Below are 19,214 nucleotides of genomic sequence, written 5' to 3' on the forward strand. Positions count from 1 at the left end.
AGACTACTGTCTGAAACACACTTCCTAATCTTGTACAAATCTCAGAGATGTTCCCATCAAACTCTGCTGTTCCCTGACAAACTACAGATAGTCCAACATCCACCCCAAATAACTTACAAGTGTAATTTGTTCCAGCCTAGTTATGTAAACATATCAGCGTTATTTTACTCCAAAAACAAAACCAGGATTCTGCTAAAAAAAGGTTCTGCATTGTTTCTGGTGATAATTCACATGCAAGTTAACTACTTCAATGCTTTCTAATATGCTCTGATACACTGGGTATCGAAGGAATGTACACAACGCTACATTTTGGCCAGCAGCCTAGTAAATGCACAACACCCTACCATAACCAGAACTAAGTGTAAGGCTAAAGCTTGATCCATTTATTGCAGGAGCACTAGAAACAGCACATTTGGCAAGGGAGAAGGGAGCAGCAATCCCAAAAGCTATATAACACTTATCTGTTTAATTCAGAAATGAAACTGACTGGTTCTGAAGAGAGCCACATCCTGTATTCATGGCTTTCCCAAGGTAAGGGATCCAAAATGACAACCACACAAATTAAGCACACACTAGAGAAAATGTAACTATTTTCAAGAAACTACCTATTCCTGCACGATGCAAAAGTTATGAACATCTCTATTTTTATACATATATAAAAATATATACATGCACGCTCAAACTATGTTGTATCTAAAACACTGTCAAACAGGAGTGAAAATATAACTGTCCAGGTAGATAAGTGTGTTGTAGCCAAAAATTGGTCAGCTATCTAGAAGATTAAACAAGCCAAACAATCAAAGAAATAGTATAATTTTGACAAGACAAAGGAAGTGGCGTTTTGTATTACTAAAAAGCTCATATAAAGTCATATTCTTTTACTTAAAAAAGAAACCAGCAAATGTAAAACTAATAAACTACCAATAATATATGGACCAAGTCTGAAAACCAACGCTTAAAACAGATTAGCTCATAAAATCAAACCCCCCAATAAACAAAGTCTGAGTCATCCTAAAACAATCAGGAGGATCATTATAAAGCACTGCAAAACTATCATATCAGTAATTTCTTTAAATAAAATTTGTTAGTCTTACAGAATTCTGTATGTCCATCTCACGTATAGATGTACATAAACAGCCAAGCTATACTTTATTTTACTTCCTTGAAATACTATTTACAATTGTTGAGGCTCACATTTTTACCTACTCAAGACTCCTCTTGACTCAAACTTGTACTGTTATCTTTAGAAAGTATGAGAATTGGACAAGGAATTTAGAGGGATGGTGTGGAAAATTCTCAGTTTTAATCATTGCAGAATTTTGATATTTACACCACAGCTGCTGATGATGATCTCACTTTTGGGGAGAAACAGCCTCTACCTTTTTGAGAACCCTCTCAACCCACACCTGTATCCCTACACACTTGGATCCTGCCAGGCTGACGCTGCCTGGCACGGAAGGGCAGGCCCGGTCCTTGCACTGTGTCATGGTTGGGTGCAGCCTTACTGTTAGGTCCCGGGGAGGGAGGGAGAGAGTTGCAGAGTGATCTCCCACCTCTGTGCAGCCAGTGGCCTGTGCTCTCCACTTTTATTTGACAAATAAAATGTAGAGAATTGTAAAATATTGTGCATATAATTTTTCTTTTTTGATGCAGAATGCCCTCAGACGTATATATAATAAAAAAGTAAGCCACCAATGACCTCTACAACATATTGAGATTCATCTGCTTCTTAAGACTGCCAAGAAACCAAAACTGGACATGCACTTATTTTTGTCCTGAGCTTTGGCAATATCTAAGATACAGTCACCAGAGAAACACTTGCTATTCTTCACAAACTTTATATAAGACTAAACATTGCGTTTGTTTGCAGACAAAAAAGATTTTACAAAATAAAGATAGCTGTGCTTTATGAAATGAAGTGGGAACCCAGAATCAGAGCATATGGAGAAACTGTTTTTCGTTAGCCGACTTTGAACACACAGGTACAACTTATTTATGTATATCCTTTCTTTTTATGGTTTACATTGACGTGCTCTGCAGTGGTGGAAACCTAAGCTTTAAGACAATCAGTGTAGTATTTGTTCAAGTATACACTGCCTTGTCTACACCAGACTTTTATAACATGATTTTTACCATGTGTTAGAATATGTTAAACAGTACCATATTTTTAAATCCTGGTCTAGACAAAGCCTGTGGGGCTTCAGCTGGGATAGGCAATGAGAGAAGTGCAGGGAGAAGAGCAAATCAATCACCTATTATTTGCAGAGAACAGCTGTGTATTATTAGAGCAATGGTTCCCTCGGTGCCATAAGGGGGACAGGGTGGGTCAGCCTCAGTGTTTATAGTCTACAAGTATATACATTTCCTCTCTTAAAAGCCTCCCCATAGTTACTAATTAAGATTATAATAATCTAATGCAGGGGTGGGCAAACTACGGCCCGCAGGCCGGATCCAGCCCCTCGGGGCTTTGGATCAGCCTCCTCGGGATTGCCACCGCCACGGGCTCCGTGCCACTCCTGGAAGCAGCCACACCATATCCCTGCAGCCCCTGGGGGTGGGGGGGCACAGAGGGCTCCACGTGTTTCCCTTGCCTGTGGGTACCTCCCCCGAAGCTCCCATTGGCCAGCTTCGGGGGAGGTACCCACAGGCGAGGGAAACTCGAGGAGCCCTCTGTGCCCCCCGTCCCCACCAGCTGCTTCCCGGAGTGGCACAGCGCAGGGCTGGGGCCGGCAGGCAGGGAGCCTGCCCTGGCCCCGGTGTGCATCACTGCCACCCCGGATCTGCTCTAGGTAAGTGGCGCTGGGCCAGAGTCTGAACCTCTCCTGCACTCTGCCCCCAAACTCCCTGCCCTAAGCCCCCTGCCTGTACTTCACACCCCTCCTTCACCCCAGCTCCCCACCCTGAGCCCCCTCCTGCACCCCAACTCCACATCCTGAGCCCCCTGCCACATCCTGCACCCCAACTCCCTGCCCTGAGCCCCCTCCTGCACTCCACACCCCTCCTGCACCCTAACCCCCTTCCCTGAGCCCCCTCATACACCCCGCACCCCACCTCAGCCCGAGCCCCCTCCTGCACACCGCACCCCCTCCCACACCCCACACTACAACCCCCTGCCCCGGCCCTGCAAGCAATTTTCCCACCCAGATGTGGCCCTCGGGTGAAAAAGTTTGCCCACTCCGATCTAATGGCTGCTATTTACCAGAGTGCAGAACACTTGAATGTTATAGAAGAATACTTTGATTTACAAAATCTTTATCAGAAGAACCTATTCATCAAGTACATATAAAATAGTAAGTTTATACAATTATAGTAAATTCTAGCAAGCTGTGTAGTTCATTAGCCATTTTCTAAAATGCAGTACCATAAAAAAAATCCAATAATGTGGAAGTACACCCAGTATGTGATAAAAGTATACGTTCTCCCCACATCATCCAATTCTGCAGCACTTTACTCCAGTTAAACAGGAAGCAACCCTCATTTCTCATCAGAGCTCTGAAAACCTTTTTTAGTCACACAACTCTGCAGTAGTGGCCAATGAAATATTAAATATTCAGCTTACTACAATAAACCTTAGTGGCCGATGCCTCAGAAAATATGAGACAGACAAGGAGTATGAGGTAATCTCTTTTATTGGACTGACTTCTGTTGGTGAAAGAGAGAAGCTTTCGAGCAACACGGAGCTCTTCTGTAACTGAGAAATGCCTAAGTTTCTCATCTCTTCTGAAAATTTAGAGTTTAATCCTTTTTTTAATTGAAATATGAGTGTAAGTTGTGAATGGAGCGCTTTCTAACATGGGATCAGTAACTTCAGAAGAAGCCACATATCTTTCAAAGCACCTCCTCTGCTGGGAACGTACGTTTGTTTATTCTGGAGGAGTTCTGTGCTTCAAGTCATAAATGAAAACATTTAGCTGCACTTGAGACCCCTTTGTGATGTTTAATTGACAACACACTACATACACCCACCCACAGGAGACCTTTTTTCTGCTTACTAATCTCTCTTTCCTGAGGCTGCAGCAGAAAATGGTCGCTAAGGTATGTAGAAATTGGGCACATTTTACAGCAAACTACAACTGTGCACACAATATTTGATGGAGCTAACTATGCATTACACTATACACTATGAAACAATGCAGTGGATTTTGCATTTTATTAGAGAATTAACTGAATAACTCTGTTTTGTTCAGAATAAAAGAAACTTAATACATCATTGTAGGATTCTAAAATGGAATAAGTGACCCTGGATAACTTAACCTTTTAATTGACTATATAAGTAAAGCTCCTTGGACAGATTATTCCATCCTATATTTACTTAGAACGGATACCTTCCCTTCTAAAACACCAATACCCAAATATAAAACAGTATAAAAACAAGGCTTCAAATACACTGAGAGGTATTAATTGCACACTTCTATACCCAGAATCTGGCCACATAACAATTTCCTTTCCTTTCCTCTCACTCCAGAAGAGCGATGGAAATATGCCTCATTGTTACAGCAACTGACTGCAAAAACAACAAAGTTCATAGACAGGAAGTAAAGTGAAAGTTATTAGTCACCGCACTCTTAAAGCGGAATACAGTTTCCCCTGCAGTTACATGACTCATATCCAAGGGCCATTTTATCAGTTTCTTTCATATTTGTCACTGGCCTCAGTAACTTTTAACACTTCTGCACATCAAAATGCAACATCTACTCTACACAATTCACTCAATTTTATGGTCCATTAGCACTATCTTTGTACTATTTTTCGGCACATTGCCTTGTTCTCTCAGTCAGAGTATATGAGGTAAATACAACTACAGTAGAACCTCAGAGTTACAAACACCTTGGGAATGGAGGTTGTTCGTAACTCTGAACAAAACAATTATGGTTGTTCTTTCCAAAGTTTACAACTGAACATTGACTTAAAACAGTTTTGAAACTTTACAGAACTTTTACAGAAGAAAAGTACTGCTTTTAACCATCTTAATTTAAATGAAAAACAGTTTCCTTACCTGGTCAAATCTTTTTTTAAAAAAACTTTCCCTTTATCTTTTTAGTAGTTTACATTTAACACAGTACTGTACTGTATTTTCTTTTCTCTCTCTCTCTCTCTCCTCTGCTGCTGCCTGATTGCATACTTTCAGTTCCAAATGAGATTGTGGGGTTGACCGGTCAGTTCATAACTCTGGTGTTCGTAACTCTGAGATTCTACTGTACTCTCAATATTAATCTTTGTGGTACCAATTAATCTTCTCACTTCTTCAGCATTGTTCAAACAACCCTTTGAAATGTCATAAAATACTGCACAAAATATTCTATTTTAAATCAAAGTCCATAGTTTCCATGTTCAACTTTGACCCTTCTTTAAAAAGAAGTTTAGCAAGATTTGCTCCTTTCATGAATGTATGTTGATTTTATACAATTTAAGATATTCCCATTAGTCTGTCAATGGCTAGTGGTTCAGCATCTCTTTTAAGGGTGAAAGAAACAGAGTGAACTGTCACCGGACAGAAACCAAAAAATACAAGTCCTCTGAGAAGCAGCCATAGATATTGATCTACCCTAGGAACTCTGAACTAGAGTTGGGTCCAGCTCATTTTAAACTAACCACTAATCCTTGCAGAGGCTGCTGGGAGTGGGAAGGGTCTGGGTCCCATATAGGTCAGGCTAAGCTCATTCCAAGGGAGCATTAACTCCAGGAAGTGTGCTGTTGCTTCCTAAAAGAGGCCCTGCTGAAAGCATGGAGACCGACAAGTAAACCAGGAAGACTAGAGGAAAGTCCAAGAGCACAGCAGAACAGAGTACTGGAGAACAAGGCAGACCCTCTAAAAGGAAGACACTTAAGAGAGTTTGGGCACAGGCTGACGGCTTCCTCCCCATAAAGACCTGAACTTTGAGTTCCCTAAAGAAAGATAGATTTTAATTACACAAAAACACAGAGGCGCAGAAATCACAGGGGCTGGGTCTAAAAGTTAAATAGGTATAAAACTCTAGTTAAATACTAATACAGAACCAAATAAAAACTGTTACATTCTCTGCCCTCCCCCTCACCCGACACAACCCCCCTTTTTTCTATGCTGGTCAGGTCATCACTCTTCCATCAATAAATTAGCATTATTTCTTAAGAGACCTCATCTCATTCAATGACCTCTAGTTTCTTTGAAAACCTCTTTCTCAACCATTTGTACAATTTTATATTCATTCTGAACTTCTACTGCTTTTAAAACTGTATTTGAAGACTAAACAGTCTGATTTTCCAGTCCACTTTACAGGATGTTTTCTATCCTATTCCACTTTCTTACCTTGACTTGTAGTCTTCCTTTCTTCACACTATATATGTTTATTTAAAATATATTTATTGCTACAGTAAAACACATATGTAGTTTAACCTCTGAATGTTTTCCTTGCCTCCTGTTTTCTCACTTTCTTCCCATTGATTGCTTCCTGCATAGTGCCAAAATATCTGGTAGCAGAACAAATTATCTTTTTTGCTTCACTTTAGTTCCCATTACAAATCTGATTATGTTTTGTCACTAGTGCTTAAATTCTCTATCATTACATTTTCAGTTCCAAAGTGTTACTCAAAACTTGGACAGGAACTTTTTCTAGTTCACTTGTTCATATAGTTAAGAAGGCAGCTGTTCAGTATGAAATCCATAAATGTTCTGTTTTCCATTTTGAGCAAGGAACATGATCCCTAGGGAGGAGAAAGCTTCCATCACTACAGTAGTAAATACACTAACACACACTTCCTGTGATCTGTTCTCACATTGCTCCTCAACACACACCCCATGTAGTTTGGTACCTACATTTTATTTTAGTAGGTTTCTTTGAAACCTCTACCTAACTTAAAAGTATGTATAACTCTTGCACAACTGCTTTGTCTATACTTACTCAGATATGGCACAAACCCTTAAGCTGGGATTTTCAGAGGAACCTAAAGGTCTAATGCATCCAACTCTTATTGAATGTCAATGGGATTTGCATGCTTATCTCCTCAGGCTACTTTGAAAATACTAGCATAACATTCATAGAAAATCTTCCATTTCTGGTTCCTAACCCATTACCCTCTACCAAGCAATTGCCATCTCAGTTCCTGACTTTTATCATCAGACCCTCATAGATGTAGTCAGACACTACACCAGTTCAATATGGAAACCTATACTTATATTTAAATTGTCAGGATGCAGAAAACAGTAAGACACTTCTACACCTCTCAACTCCTCTGGATCTCTGGAATTACATACCATGGAAGCTAAAGGAAACACTTGTTGCACACTGAAGGAACATTGTTCTCTTTTCAACATAACATCTACCTAGTTATACAGCACTCATCACTGTAGTATCTGAGCATTTTACAAGAGTTACAAAAAACCAGTAAGTATAAACTCTCTGGTTTGGTTTCTTGCTCTCCTCTTCCTAAGCATACCTGTTATGTATAGTGTTTATTCAAGATTGAGGCAGTGCTTCTCTAGTATGTTGGAAGGAAAAATGATCTACCATATCAGTACACATTTCAGATTTTTCTTCCTAAATCTCACTAACTCTCTTTCAATTGCTGTGGTGGGAGTACTGACATCACCATCCCATTCAATTAAAAAAATACAGAAACTGGCTAAAGAACACACTTGAGGGTCTTGAAGCCCATAATTCTCATGTAAAAATTAAATTGTTTATGTATTTTTGAAGGATTGAGAATGCATGAATTTTAGCTGTACAACTAATTATTGCATAAACAGAGCCTGAATGGGAGTGGGCGCGCAGGGACACATGGGGATGGGGAGGGGAGTGCAGGGATACATGGGGATACGGGGTGGCTGAGTGGGGGTGTAGGGTCTTGGAGCCCATAATTCTCATGTAAAAATTAAACTGTTTATGTATTTCTGAAGGATTGAGAATGCATGAATTATAGCTGTACAACTAATTATTGCAGAAACAGAACCTGGGTGTATGGGGGAGTGGATCAAACATATAGCAAGAGAAGGACTGGCAACAATACTTTTACAGAAGAAGTGGACACTAATTTCCCATTTTTCTACCACAGTAGTATAGGACATCTAAGTAGGAAAGCAAGGGGCAGAATCAAGAAATTAGTGGAGAAATACATCTCTAAATTTGAAAAAGAAACACAAAAACAAACAGAAGTCTAGATGAGAAAACGGTGTCAAAGCTACTTAGGAAACTGATATTAAACTTGACAGTTTCAAGCAATTAAAAAAGAAATAGCTATCACAACAGTACCTTCACATACAAGAAAGCTGCAGGCATTGTGTTCCACTATTACCACAAATCAACAGGCATTAAATTACAATGTGAAAAGAAACCTAATTAGTTACAATGACAATAGAAGACAGTTGGTATTGAATTATGATGTGAAAGATTCATTAGTGTGCCGCAGAACAGTAAAACCTTTTGACACAGTGCAAAAGGCCAATAGTGAGACAAAGCAGCTGATACCTCATGGAAAATTGGAAAACATTCCATTTAGAGACAATTTGGTCTAAGTCTTTTTTAGTACAAGCAATTTTTGCATGTAATAAGGATCTTTAAAAGCTTAACTCCTGCTGTTTAGTCCTCACCTGAAGTCAATCTTCTTGAATGATTTATTTCCACAGTAACTATTTAAGATGTTATAGATGATTTCAAGTGGAGAATGAGCAACAGAAACAGAGCTCTAAATCAAAAGATCCTGTTTTCATACAAAAGTTTTTCCCATATAAGAAGTCAGGACAGAGGAATACAGTTCATATATACAAAGTTGAGCAGTCTGTAAAGTATACTTGTCAAAGTTTCCCCATCACATATCAGCAAGCCTACACATCTCAGGACTCTGGGCTACTCAGATGAAACTTAAATAATTCTGCTGGGATAATATGTAGAACAGTTCAAATCACAAGTTGTCTGTCCCAGTCTTGGTCCTTCTGAAGGCCCCACTCTTGGAAGTCTGGTTTGTTTTTTTAGAAGCTGTCAGGTTGATCCCCATATTCTACAGGAGCTGCTGAAGTATTGCAGCGTCAGGGCCAGATCAGAGCCACTCTATCACCCCTGCCCAGGCCTGGAAGGTATATTCCTGGGGAATTTTGCGCCACTGCGCAGAATTCATGTGCTAAACAGATTTTTCCCCACTGCAGAAAATACATTCTTCCAGAAAAGTGCTGCAGTTACTCCTTTCACCCACTCGGGGGCGCTGTGATGCCAGAGCAGAGAGCAGTTGCTCCTGGGCAGGAGCAGCCCCAGCTGCAGATAGGGAAGGGAAAAGAGGCTGCCTTCCTCACAGTATCCTGCCCATGAGACTGGGTCAGGAGGAATTGGGGGGGGGAGGGGCAGAGACAGCATGGGGCATATGGGGTTGCTGGGGGTTCAGACTGGGGTTCAGAAATGCTAATGGGGGGATAGACTAGGGTGGGGGCTGAATGGGAGTGGGCACACAGGGACACATGGGGACAGGGAGGGGAGTGCAGGGATACATGGGGATACGGGGTGGCTGAGTGGGGGTGCAGGGCCCCTCGGGGGAGGGGGATGCAGGGATACATGGGTAGAGGAGGAGGAGGAGGAGGGGTGGCTGAGTGGGGGTGCAAGGACACATGGGCAGATGTGCCTGAATGAGAGGCTAGGGATCAACCAGGCTTTGCATGTTGGAAGCTCCCAAACAATCCCTCCCTGCCCCCCAAAAACTCTGCTACATACTTCTCCCACCCACACCCAACAACCCGCCAAGTTCACACGCAGGCTGCTTCCCAGCAATTGCTTCCCTCTCCTTCAGCTCCTCCATTACTCCTGACTCCCCCAAGCCTTTGCACTGCTTTTGAGGGGTGCAGGAAATATGTTTCTGTATTGTAGTTTAAATGAATTATTACACAGAATTATGTATTAGTATTCCTAGTAAGGAATCTATTTGTCAAGAAACATTTCCTGAATCTTTTTTGTCTGCATTGTTACAGACACAGTTGCTGACAGGTATTTTGAAACAAATTACCAAAATAATTGAAACTGGTGTAATTATATTGTTTTATTTTGAAAAATAAAATATGTTGAATTTTGCAGAATTTTAAAATACTATGAGCAGAATTTTTAATTTTTGGCACAGAATTCCCCCAGGAGTAAAGGTAGAAGGACTGGATAGGGAGAATGCACTGAATGCCTAATATTGCAGGGGAGAGACATTATCTGGCCCTTCTTTCCTGGCTTCTTTTTGGAGTAAGTTTCCTTTTTCTTCCCTGGTCTGTCATGCTGGAGCTCTGCTGAGACCTGGAAGAAAGATAATGCCTCAAGAGACCCATCTTCCAGTAAGACCAGAACAATTGGTGAAGCCTGCCTGCATCTTGGGAGAAGAAAATGGATGAGAAACTCCTGCATACAGTTTGCCTGACACATGAAGACTCACTCATTCATCCAACTAGGTGGCAGCTACAGAGTCTGTCATTTCCCACCATCTTTATCGACAGGTTTTGGCTGACACAGTATGATGCAATACGCCAGGAGATATAAATATGCTTCTCATAACACCGAGTGTATCACTTCACTCTACGTTCTTGTAGCAGTTTTCCATGACAAGTGTTGACACTGGACTATGATACATTTCAACTGACTAACTTGTGACCAAAAGCCATACTGAAATGCTAAAACATATTCCAAGATTGGCATCAAAATGAGATTGAAAGAAAAATGGTTTGCAAAAGCAAAACAAATGGGAAGTTATGTTAGCCTAGGGTTTTCAGAGTCCCATACTGTCTAGAAACACCACCATCAGCAGATTCCATTATAAATACCATATTGGTAGATATACTTTCCTCATGCAGGTATGTGATATTAGAAACTACAATGAATTTTCCCGTGGTTTTGGTTTGCTGCCTACAGATTTCCACAATTACAACTACACAACCTGAACGCTCCATTAACCCTTACCTTCCACACTTAGAAACGCATCTCTATGGAATACCAGGAATAGCAGAGATACAGGCAAAGGAAAAGGCTATATCAAATGTCACCACTGAGACTGTGGCTGAAGGGAAACCGAGACTCACATATTACTAAGGGTATTTGCTATCCTGCCTGCAATTACAGCTACTAAAAGAAAATATAACCGATTGTTTTGCAAAACTGTTGGGATGTCAGTGCTTTTAGAAACCACTGGATACCGTGCAAGGTATTATTCCATAAAAATGGTGCTAATCTGCATAACATTAATTTGTATAATAGTTACTGACCTACTGGTCCTATACCTATTGCAAAATTCTAGTATTACTGATGCATGGATGCACATCAGGCCATTCCCAAAACTAAACCAAGTCCCTAACCAAGTGCTAATCACAAAGACAGTTCACGAAAGAGGCTGCCATGGCAGCTGAAGTCATCTAGGATGCTCACGATAACATTCTCTAGCTTTAAAAAAAAAAAAAAAAATCACCTGAAAACAAGTATGGTATGGTATCCTCAGCAGAGAAGCCTGTTTCTGTAGTGACCTCCCTGAAGTGACTTCCCTTCAATTAAGGGAGAGATTAAAATATTGAGGGCAAGCAATTCTCAAGAGCCATGAATACTAGAGACATTTTTTAAAAAGAAAAGAATCACAGAAATGTAGGGATGGAAGGGACCTTGAGAAGTCATCTAGTCTGGCCCCCTATACTGAGGCAGGACCACGTATATCTAGACCATCCCTGACAGGCGTTTGTCTAACGTGTTCTTAAAAATCTCCAATGAAGGGGACTATACTATCTCCCTTGGTAACCTATTCCAGTACTAACTATCCTTATAGTTAGAAAGGATTTCCTAATATCTAGCCTAAACCTCTCTTGCTGCAGATTAAGCCCATTATTTCTTGTCCTACATTCAGTGGACATGGAGAAATAACTGATCACGGTCCTCTAACATATTTGAAGACTTATCAGGTCTCCCTTCAACCTTCTTTTCTCCAAAAGAAACATGCCATGTTTTAATCTTTCCTCACAGGTCATATTTTCTAAACTTCTTATTTTTGTTACTCTCCTTTGGACTCCAATTTGCCCACATCTTTCTTAAAACGTGGTGCCCATAACTGGACACAGTACTCCAGCTGAGGCCTCACCAGTGCTGAGTGGAACAGGACAATTACCTTTCTGGTCTTACATATGACACTCCTGTTAATATGCCCCAGAATGATATTTGCCCTTTTTCCAACTGCATAACATTGTTGATCATATTCAAGTTGTGATCCACTATAACCCCTCAGATCTTTTTCAGCAGTACTACTGCCTAGCCCGTGCTCCCCAGCCCCTCATTTTTGTGCATTTGACTTTTCCTTCCTAAGTGTAGTACTTTGCCTTTGCCATCACTGAATTTCATCTTTGATTTCAGACCAATTCTCCAATTTGTCACGGTCATTTTGAGTTCCAATTTTGTCCTCCAAAGTGCCAGCCAGCCCTCCCAGCTTCATATCATCCACAAATTTTATAAGCACACTCTCCACTCCATTACCCAAGTCATTAGTGAAAATATTGACTAGTACCAGATCTAGGACAGGCCCCTATCAGACCACACTAGATACATCCTTTCAGTTTGACAGCAGGTAGTTTGCCCTCTGAAGAGTAATGCCTGAAAGCGAGAGTCTAACGTTTCTCAAGGACAGCAATAAACTCCTTACTGTCTGCCATGTCTCAATCTAAGGAGGGTCTAAACAGGCAAAGCTTTTGAAAGTATTAACTTTTTAATTCTGGTGTGTCATCTAGACTACTATACTAACAACTTTCAAGAGTCATACCATGTTCTGGACTGTTCTGTGAAGGAGACTTTCAGCATCATCTGGATGTCTTCTAAGACATTTTCTTTAGTTCTTGATTTACTAATGGCAAACTAACAGACTAGAAAAGTAAGTCACTTGCGCCTTGGTCAGTTCTGTGGTGTTTCTTGACCCTATATCATGGATTCATTCTCCTCTGCACAGTTTCGGTGGGAGAAACTTCCTTCGCCTTTCCAGGGTGAATCGCATCTGATCAGCTGCTACTTTGGTCAGGCAAGAAGGTGCCTAAATATTCAAAGCACTCTTCTGTTCCCATCAGAACAAGCAATTGAACAGGAAGAAATGGTATGGAACAACTTTGCCTATGTAATTCACAACAGCAGTTTTAACATCTTATCCTTTCTTGGTTTACTCCTGTCATTTAAGTCAGAGAAAATTAAACAGCTGCTGCTAATACGATGTTTGTAACTAAAAGGAGTTTTAGCAAGATGGAAAAAGTCCCTGAAGATGCCAAAAGATGTAGGTATGTTAAGCGTTGGTGTTGTTAACTGCCACTGAAGTAGAAGATGCAACACATCTAGTGGGAAGTAGTGTGGTGAGAACACAGAAATAGTTATCAGCTACAATAATCTTTTTGATACTGACATTCAGTTGTGTGTGTTTACAAAGCTAAGTAATTCAAGGTTCAACTATGTTAATATTTTCTTTTCTCTCAATATATGAAGTCTCAAACAGTGGCTTTTAAACATAGAATACACAACTGTTTGATGAATGAATTTAAAGGAAATGAATTAATAAAAAAAATACTACCATGAGAACCAAAATAAAATAATCTTTTGCACTGAATTTTTCTTCTAATTTGTCCTGCCTTTTGGAGGTCCGTATCCTTTCTATTTCCATCCAGAACATTGTTTCAAAGACCCACTTTATTCCACAACTATGTCTCCCCTTTCCAGATTACGTCACTGGCTGAAATACAAGCGTCTCTTCACATTCAAGGCAAATGCAAAACTGTATCTCCCTACATCTCTACCTTCATCATCTTCTACAGATCATACACTCTTTCTGGTCCACCCAAACCTGTCTTCCGATAGCTCCTTTCTCATTTACCCACTCATACTAGTGCCTGAGTTCTTGATGCCCCACACTATCAGAATACGTCCAAAAATCATAAATCTAGCAGGGGAAAATCAATAATTAAAAATATCAAAAATATCAAATTTTATTTAAATTAAATGAAGGGCTATTTTTAAAAAAGCAGCCCATTTTATTTTAAACTTTTAAACTGATAACCTATTTTAAAAGATAAAAAATTATAATCTATTAAAATCATTTTAACTGAATACAAAAAAACAAGATTAAGCAGTACGTTTGCTGTAAAATTTTAAAGGAAGTCAAATCACTGAACTGGTGGAAGTCACTGGCTAAGCACCTGGAACCAAAATTTGTTGATGTGCTAAACCAGCTTTTGATAGCATCAGCTTCCCCTGCATGTGCAGAGAGAATATTTTCTTTATTTCAGTTTATTCAGCTAGTTCAGTTCAATGACTAGTTCAGTAAAAGATAAGAAGTTGATTTGGAGCTGAAAAAGCATGACAGCTTGTTTTCCTCCTCCAATTTAGGACTGAAAACTAGATATGAAAGGGTGAGATAGACTAGTTCTAAAATCTTGAAAGACATGGTGACAAAAAACAAATCAGTAATTGCATTAATTACAGACAATACTGCCTTTAATAAACCAGTTAGTATTATGTGCAAAACATGTTTGGGGGGGAGGGGGGGAAGGGGAGGGGAGAATCATGAGTATCCAGACTTGTAATGTAGTTTTATTTAATAAAATTAAAATACTGTTTGTGTATTTGTTTGAATTTCCATCTAAACAGACTTACATCACAAGAAACTAATTAATCAATTTAAGAAACGTATCATTCATTATTTTCTAACATTAAAAATGTCAAAATTAAGACTCTGAATACATGCAAGATACACTATATAAGGTCTTATATAAGATCTTAAATAAATGTGTATAGACATAGTGTACCCTGATTAGCAAAAAGCAGCACCGGATTTAGGGGAATGTTTAGTTGCAAATCAACATGTTTTAACCACATCTTTATCAACTAATAAGAACCAACCTTCATTCAGAAAATAACTGAAAAGTACGAATTCAGAAAACAAATTACACAATTCTTGCTTACTGATTCAAATCAGCATTAAAATTGGTGTCTTAATTAAATTGCACTTATTTAAATCAATCCACCCTGAAATCAAGGGCTTTACTCTTGGAAAACAAACTTGGTCAATTATGTATTCCATTTACAATGACAGAACCCTGTTATATTCCCTTCACGGTACTTGTTTATGGAGGTACTGTACCCACTCATGACTATTCTCTAACTTCATTGGGACAAGATTCTGGCCTACTGTAGAACACCTAATTATTATTATACTGGAAGTCACTTTCCTTATTATTTTGCTTTTCTGAAGATACCTTGCAGGATTTTCACTCCTGAGGCTTGTGCTACAAGGCTTTTGATACCTATGGGCCATAAATAGTGAGAGTCCTGAAAGGCACCTTGAAGGAAACAGAATTACAATGCAATTAATTTCTCCATTTCTAAAGATATTTACTGAGCAAGGATTCTCAGTCTACCACAGACTCTACTGGGAACCACAGCGACAAAAGCAGCAGCATGTTGGGCCACTGATCCCAGGAGCCAACAACATGCACCAGCAGCTGTACTACCCTCAGCCCTGCCCACTGTGGCAGGCAACAGGCTCACTGGCAGCTGTTCCTGGTTGTGCTAGTGTGCGCAAACAGCTTGCACACTCCCAGACAGAAGACACACCACTGTGTGGAAGGACTCCTGTCGGGGAGCATGCGAGCTGCTTGCACACACTAAATCCAGGGGCTGTGCAGAGAACTTCTAAACCAAAAGGTGCTAGGGGTATCAGTGTCAGGGCCAGTGCTTGTGCTAAGGAGAATTCTATGGGTGTAGGCAAAAATCTCAGTGCAAAATGCACTAAACAGCTCATGACATGGAGCAAGAGGGAAGAATCAAAGACAGCCTTGTGGTCTTTGAGGCAGTCTTAGAGATAAGGGGTGACTTGGCCAGGTCTCATATTCAGCAATACTCATTTTGCTACACAGGCATTATTTGAAGATTCTATGTGGTCTTCCTTCTTCTCAAAAGGTCACAGCAGTACATGATATAGTGAAACAAGAAGCACTTGAAACCAATAGCCTCTGGAGTTGAAGTAATTCTGAAGTGCAGAGAATCAAAATCTTGAGGTAACAAGCTGTGGCTGTGAAGAGTGCCAAGGCAAATAAGGTGCTGAAATGTTCTATGCAAAACAGAAAACCTGGGTCAAACAGATTCCAGAATAATTCCAATAATTCCAGAAAAAGGTGCCATATTAGTGCTCCTGAACCAGTGGTAACAAGAGAAACAAGGTTTTCCAAATCACATAAGAACAGGATCTGAGCAGAAGGCAAGGAGGGCTGCATGTCGAAAAGCATATCTGAAGTCTTCAACTCACTAGGTGGGTTTAATAGCCAAAATGAAGAAGTGCACCTCCCATGTGAAGTTTCTTCACTGATTATGCTCAAGAATGTTTCCAAGGTGAGCAGAGGTAGGAGTCCTGGCTATTAAGCATTTGCAGGAAGGTAGATCATTACGTAAGTCCCATTGCCTCTGCCCAATAATCTTAAATCCTGAGAGCTTTTGCACCGAGCACAAGATCCAAAACTGATGAATGATGCAAAAATTGTATCTTTAAAGGGAAACTACTAATTTTAAATCTATTCAAAGTAACTGAGATAAATGATTTTCCTAGTTAAATCAACCAAGAGACATAGGTACAGAAAGTCTTAATGCATGATAAACAGTTGAAAATTATCCTGATCCATTTTCATTAGATGACCACTAAAAATTAGAAGGGGAAAAAAAATCACATTTGCCTCTACATTAGGCTCCCTAAATTAAACTACTACTAAACAGACCAACATATGTTGTGATTTTGTAGTTGATAATGATCGAGTCATACATCTAAACCATAGGCTAGATGCCTTTTATAGTTTAAAAAAATAGTAAAACAGCAAATACACCCAAAGGAAGTATTATACCAAAGACAACACCCACAAGTCTGTGGAAAAATACAAGAACATTTTCTAATGTAAGTAGTAAGACTATATATTTATGGAAAAATCAGAAATGCATTCAAAACAAACTCAAACATATCAAATATTTCACAATAAGATAGTAAGTGTTAATTTACCTTTGGTTTTTTGTTCAGCAGCCTGAAAGAAAAAAAAAGTCAGAAATACTGGTCAGTATTAGACACTTTCTACTACTGTTATATCAAAGATATAGGACTGTACCCTTGACCCTTTAAAATTTCCTCTCTTGCAGAGAACTTCCTTGAACACTGAGTCCCTGCTTTAGGAGAAACCTGCTGATATCTTATTAGGACTGCACTACTGTCACACAACATTATTTCTACTTTAAATTTAACCCTATTTAGCTATGCTCTTAAATGACCTGAAGTTAGCATCACTAACTTTGTTATGAAGGTTAACATCAAAGCTGTATCCCAGTTAATATTTACTTATAATTTATGAAATTTGCAGATACAGATAACTCCCCAAAATATCCATATAATTATTAATGGCAATGTCTATAAAAGCCAGGGGACAAAATCTTTACATGGCTGTAGCATGAAAATAATTCAAAACCAAATGCAAGGGCTCCGCTGCAATATAGGATTTGAGAAATATGAAACTCTGGATTTTTTTTTTTTTTTTAGATAGATAATGTGTGAAGTTGATTTATCTAAATATTTGTTTGGGCTGAAGCAAAACAATAGTCTGGAAGTCCCATTTTCAGAGATGAAGTGCACAACACAAGGAATTAGCTTCTTAAAGATAGCTTTGCCCCATTCTGAAAAGTTTCTACATAATAATGTTCACTGAACTATTATAGCGGCAGCATAGCGTGTGGGAATGTTTGTAGACACATCTGTATTTATACCACTTATAAATCCAATTAATATGTAATATGCTATCCAATTAATAAACTGAAGAACCAAGAGATCAGTGCAATTTACCTTGCACCACCCTTGACTGCCTTTATCTGTATTCTGCTCACTGATCCATCTAATCAGGACTACTTCCACCTTTCCAAACCTCAGGACACCCTTCAACCTGCCACTTTTAAAAATAAAATACAAGTGCTGAAAAAAGTTTCTTTCCTCACTTGAAGCCAATGACTGGGTGTACTCAGTCTCAGAAGAATGACTATTTACAGCCCAATTTAATGATCCAAGTCTGAGAATGAGAGATAGACACAATAGGGAGCTAGGTATCCCTTTTTCCAATAAGATACTGCACATATCCTTAAGATATTATGAAACCTTAGAGCTTAAAAATGTAATATGATCTACAGTCAGGCTATATTAGAGGTTACTAATATAAATTTATCTTTCTTCTAGATGTCTGTGAAGTTGGACTCTTGGGAATTAAGTACGCTGGCTTCAAGTGGAGGGATTAAAAAAAAGTATCATTGTTTTTCTTATGTAAAAAGTACACGACAACGCCATTAATGGTGTATAGGGGTAATGAGGATTTATTGGTACTGCTCTGAGATTATCCACATATCCCATATTTTTGCTATTTATTATACCATGAGTCCATCTAGAACACATGCCCAAAAACTATGTTACACTACCCATCATGGATATGTAATACATATTATAAAGGGAGCTATTAGCAATCCCTATATTTAGTTTGCTTACCACTTCCCATTATAAAAGATTCAGAGAACTTTTCAGAAAAGGTTGCATCTCTCCTATTGTTTCCAGCAGGTGTTCAATATTCAGCAAAGAAAAGCCACGGGGCCAGATAAATGCCTTTTCTTTGTCCCACTACATTCAATTCATGTTTGTCAGATATAAAAACTTTTCAAAATCTCCATTTTCCTTCCGCTGCTTGCATGCCTCAGGAAAAATGTTAGCAGCATTCCAAAACAATAAATGAATATAAACATTCTAATTTAAAGCTAGGCTCACGCCAAATCCAAAAAGCAGCAGCTTCACTTCACTCAGAATCCTGGGAGCAGGCAGCCTCTCTGCAAGAGACAGAGACACACAGGATGGTTTCCTCTGCATGACACTCGCACCTGAACCTCCAGGCTTTTTCCCCCTGCTTTATATGGGGAAGAAACTCCCCATATCTGGGAGAAGAAGGGAAGAGAAACAGGCTAAGTTCCCCCAAACACCTGTGAACTCGGTGACTCATTCCCTCCCCCAGGAGTTTTTAATTATAGAACATACTATTTTTTCCACAAGAATCCTGTTTCTTTCAGTGCACAGGATGGACAGTGCTCAACAAAAGATTCACTGTTGTGTAATAAGTAAGGCTGTTTGTAGGAGTCCTGCCTCATTTGCCCTAGAAGTTGGAAGGGAATGAGGTAGGGGATTGCAGGGAGAGAAAGAATGGTCTTGTAATTAAAGGAGGT

The 19,214-nt window shown here is 39.5% G+C and overlaps 1 protein-coding gene across 10 annotated transcripts in view; it reads right to left on the reverse strand.

Annotated features, from left to right (window-relative positions):
• TNRC6C (trinucleotide repeat containing adaptor 6C) overlaps positions 1 to 19,214 on the reverse strand; it is a 204,436-nt gene that overhangs the window by 151,702 nt on the left and 33,520 nt on the right. For all 10 annotated transcript variants that reach the window (XM_073311080.1, XM_073311085.1, XM_073311087.1 and 7 more), the window contains exon 3: positions 16,978 to 16,999. In XM_073311080.1, the coding sequence (XP_073167181.1) occupies positions 16,978 to 16,999 (22 nt within the window). The remainder of the gene's footprint in view (positions 1 to 16,977; positions 17,000 to 19,214) is intronic.

This window comes from Lepidochelys kempii, chromosome 14 (assembly GCF_965140265.1).
Source record: "Lepidochelys kempii isolate rLepKem1 chromosome 14, rLepKem1.hap2, whole genome shotgun sequence".
Lineage (NCBI taxonomy): Eukaryota > Metazoa > Chordata > Testudines > Cheloniidae > Lepidochelys > Lepidochelys kempii.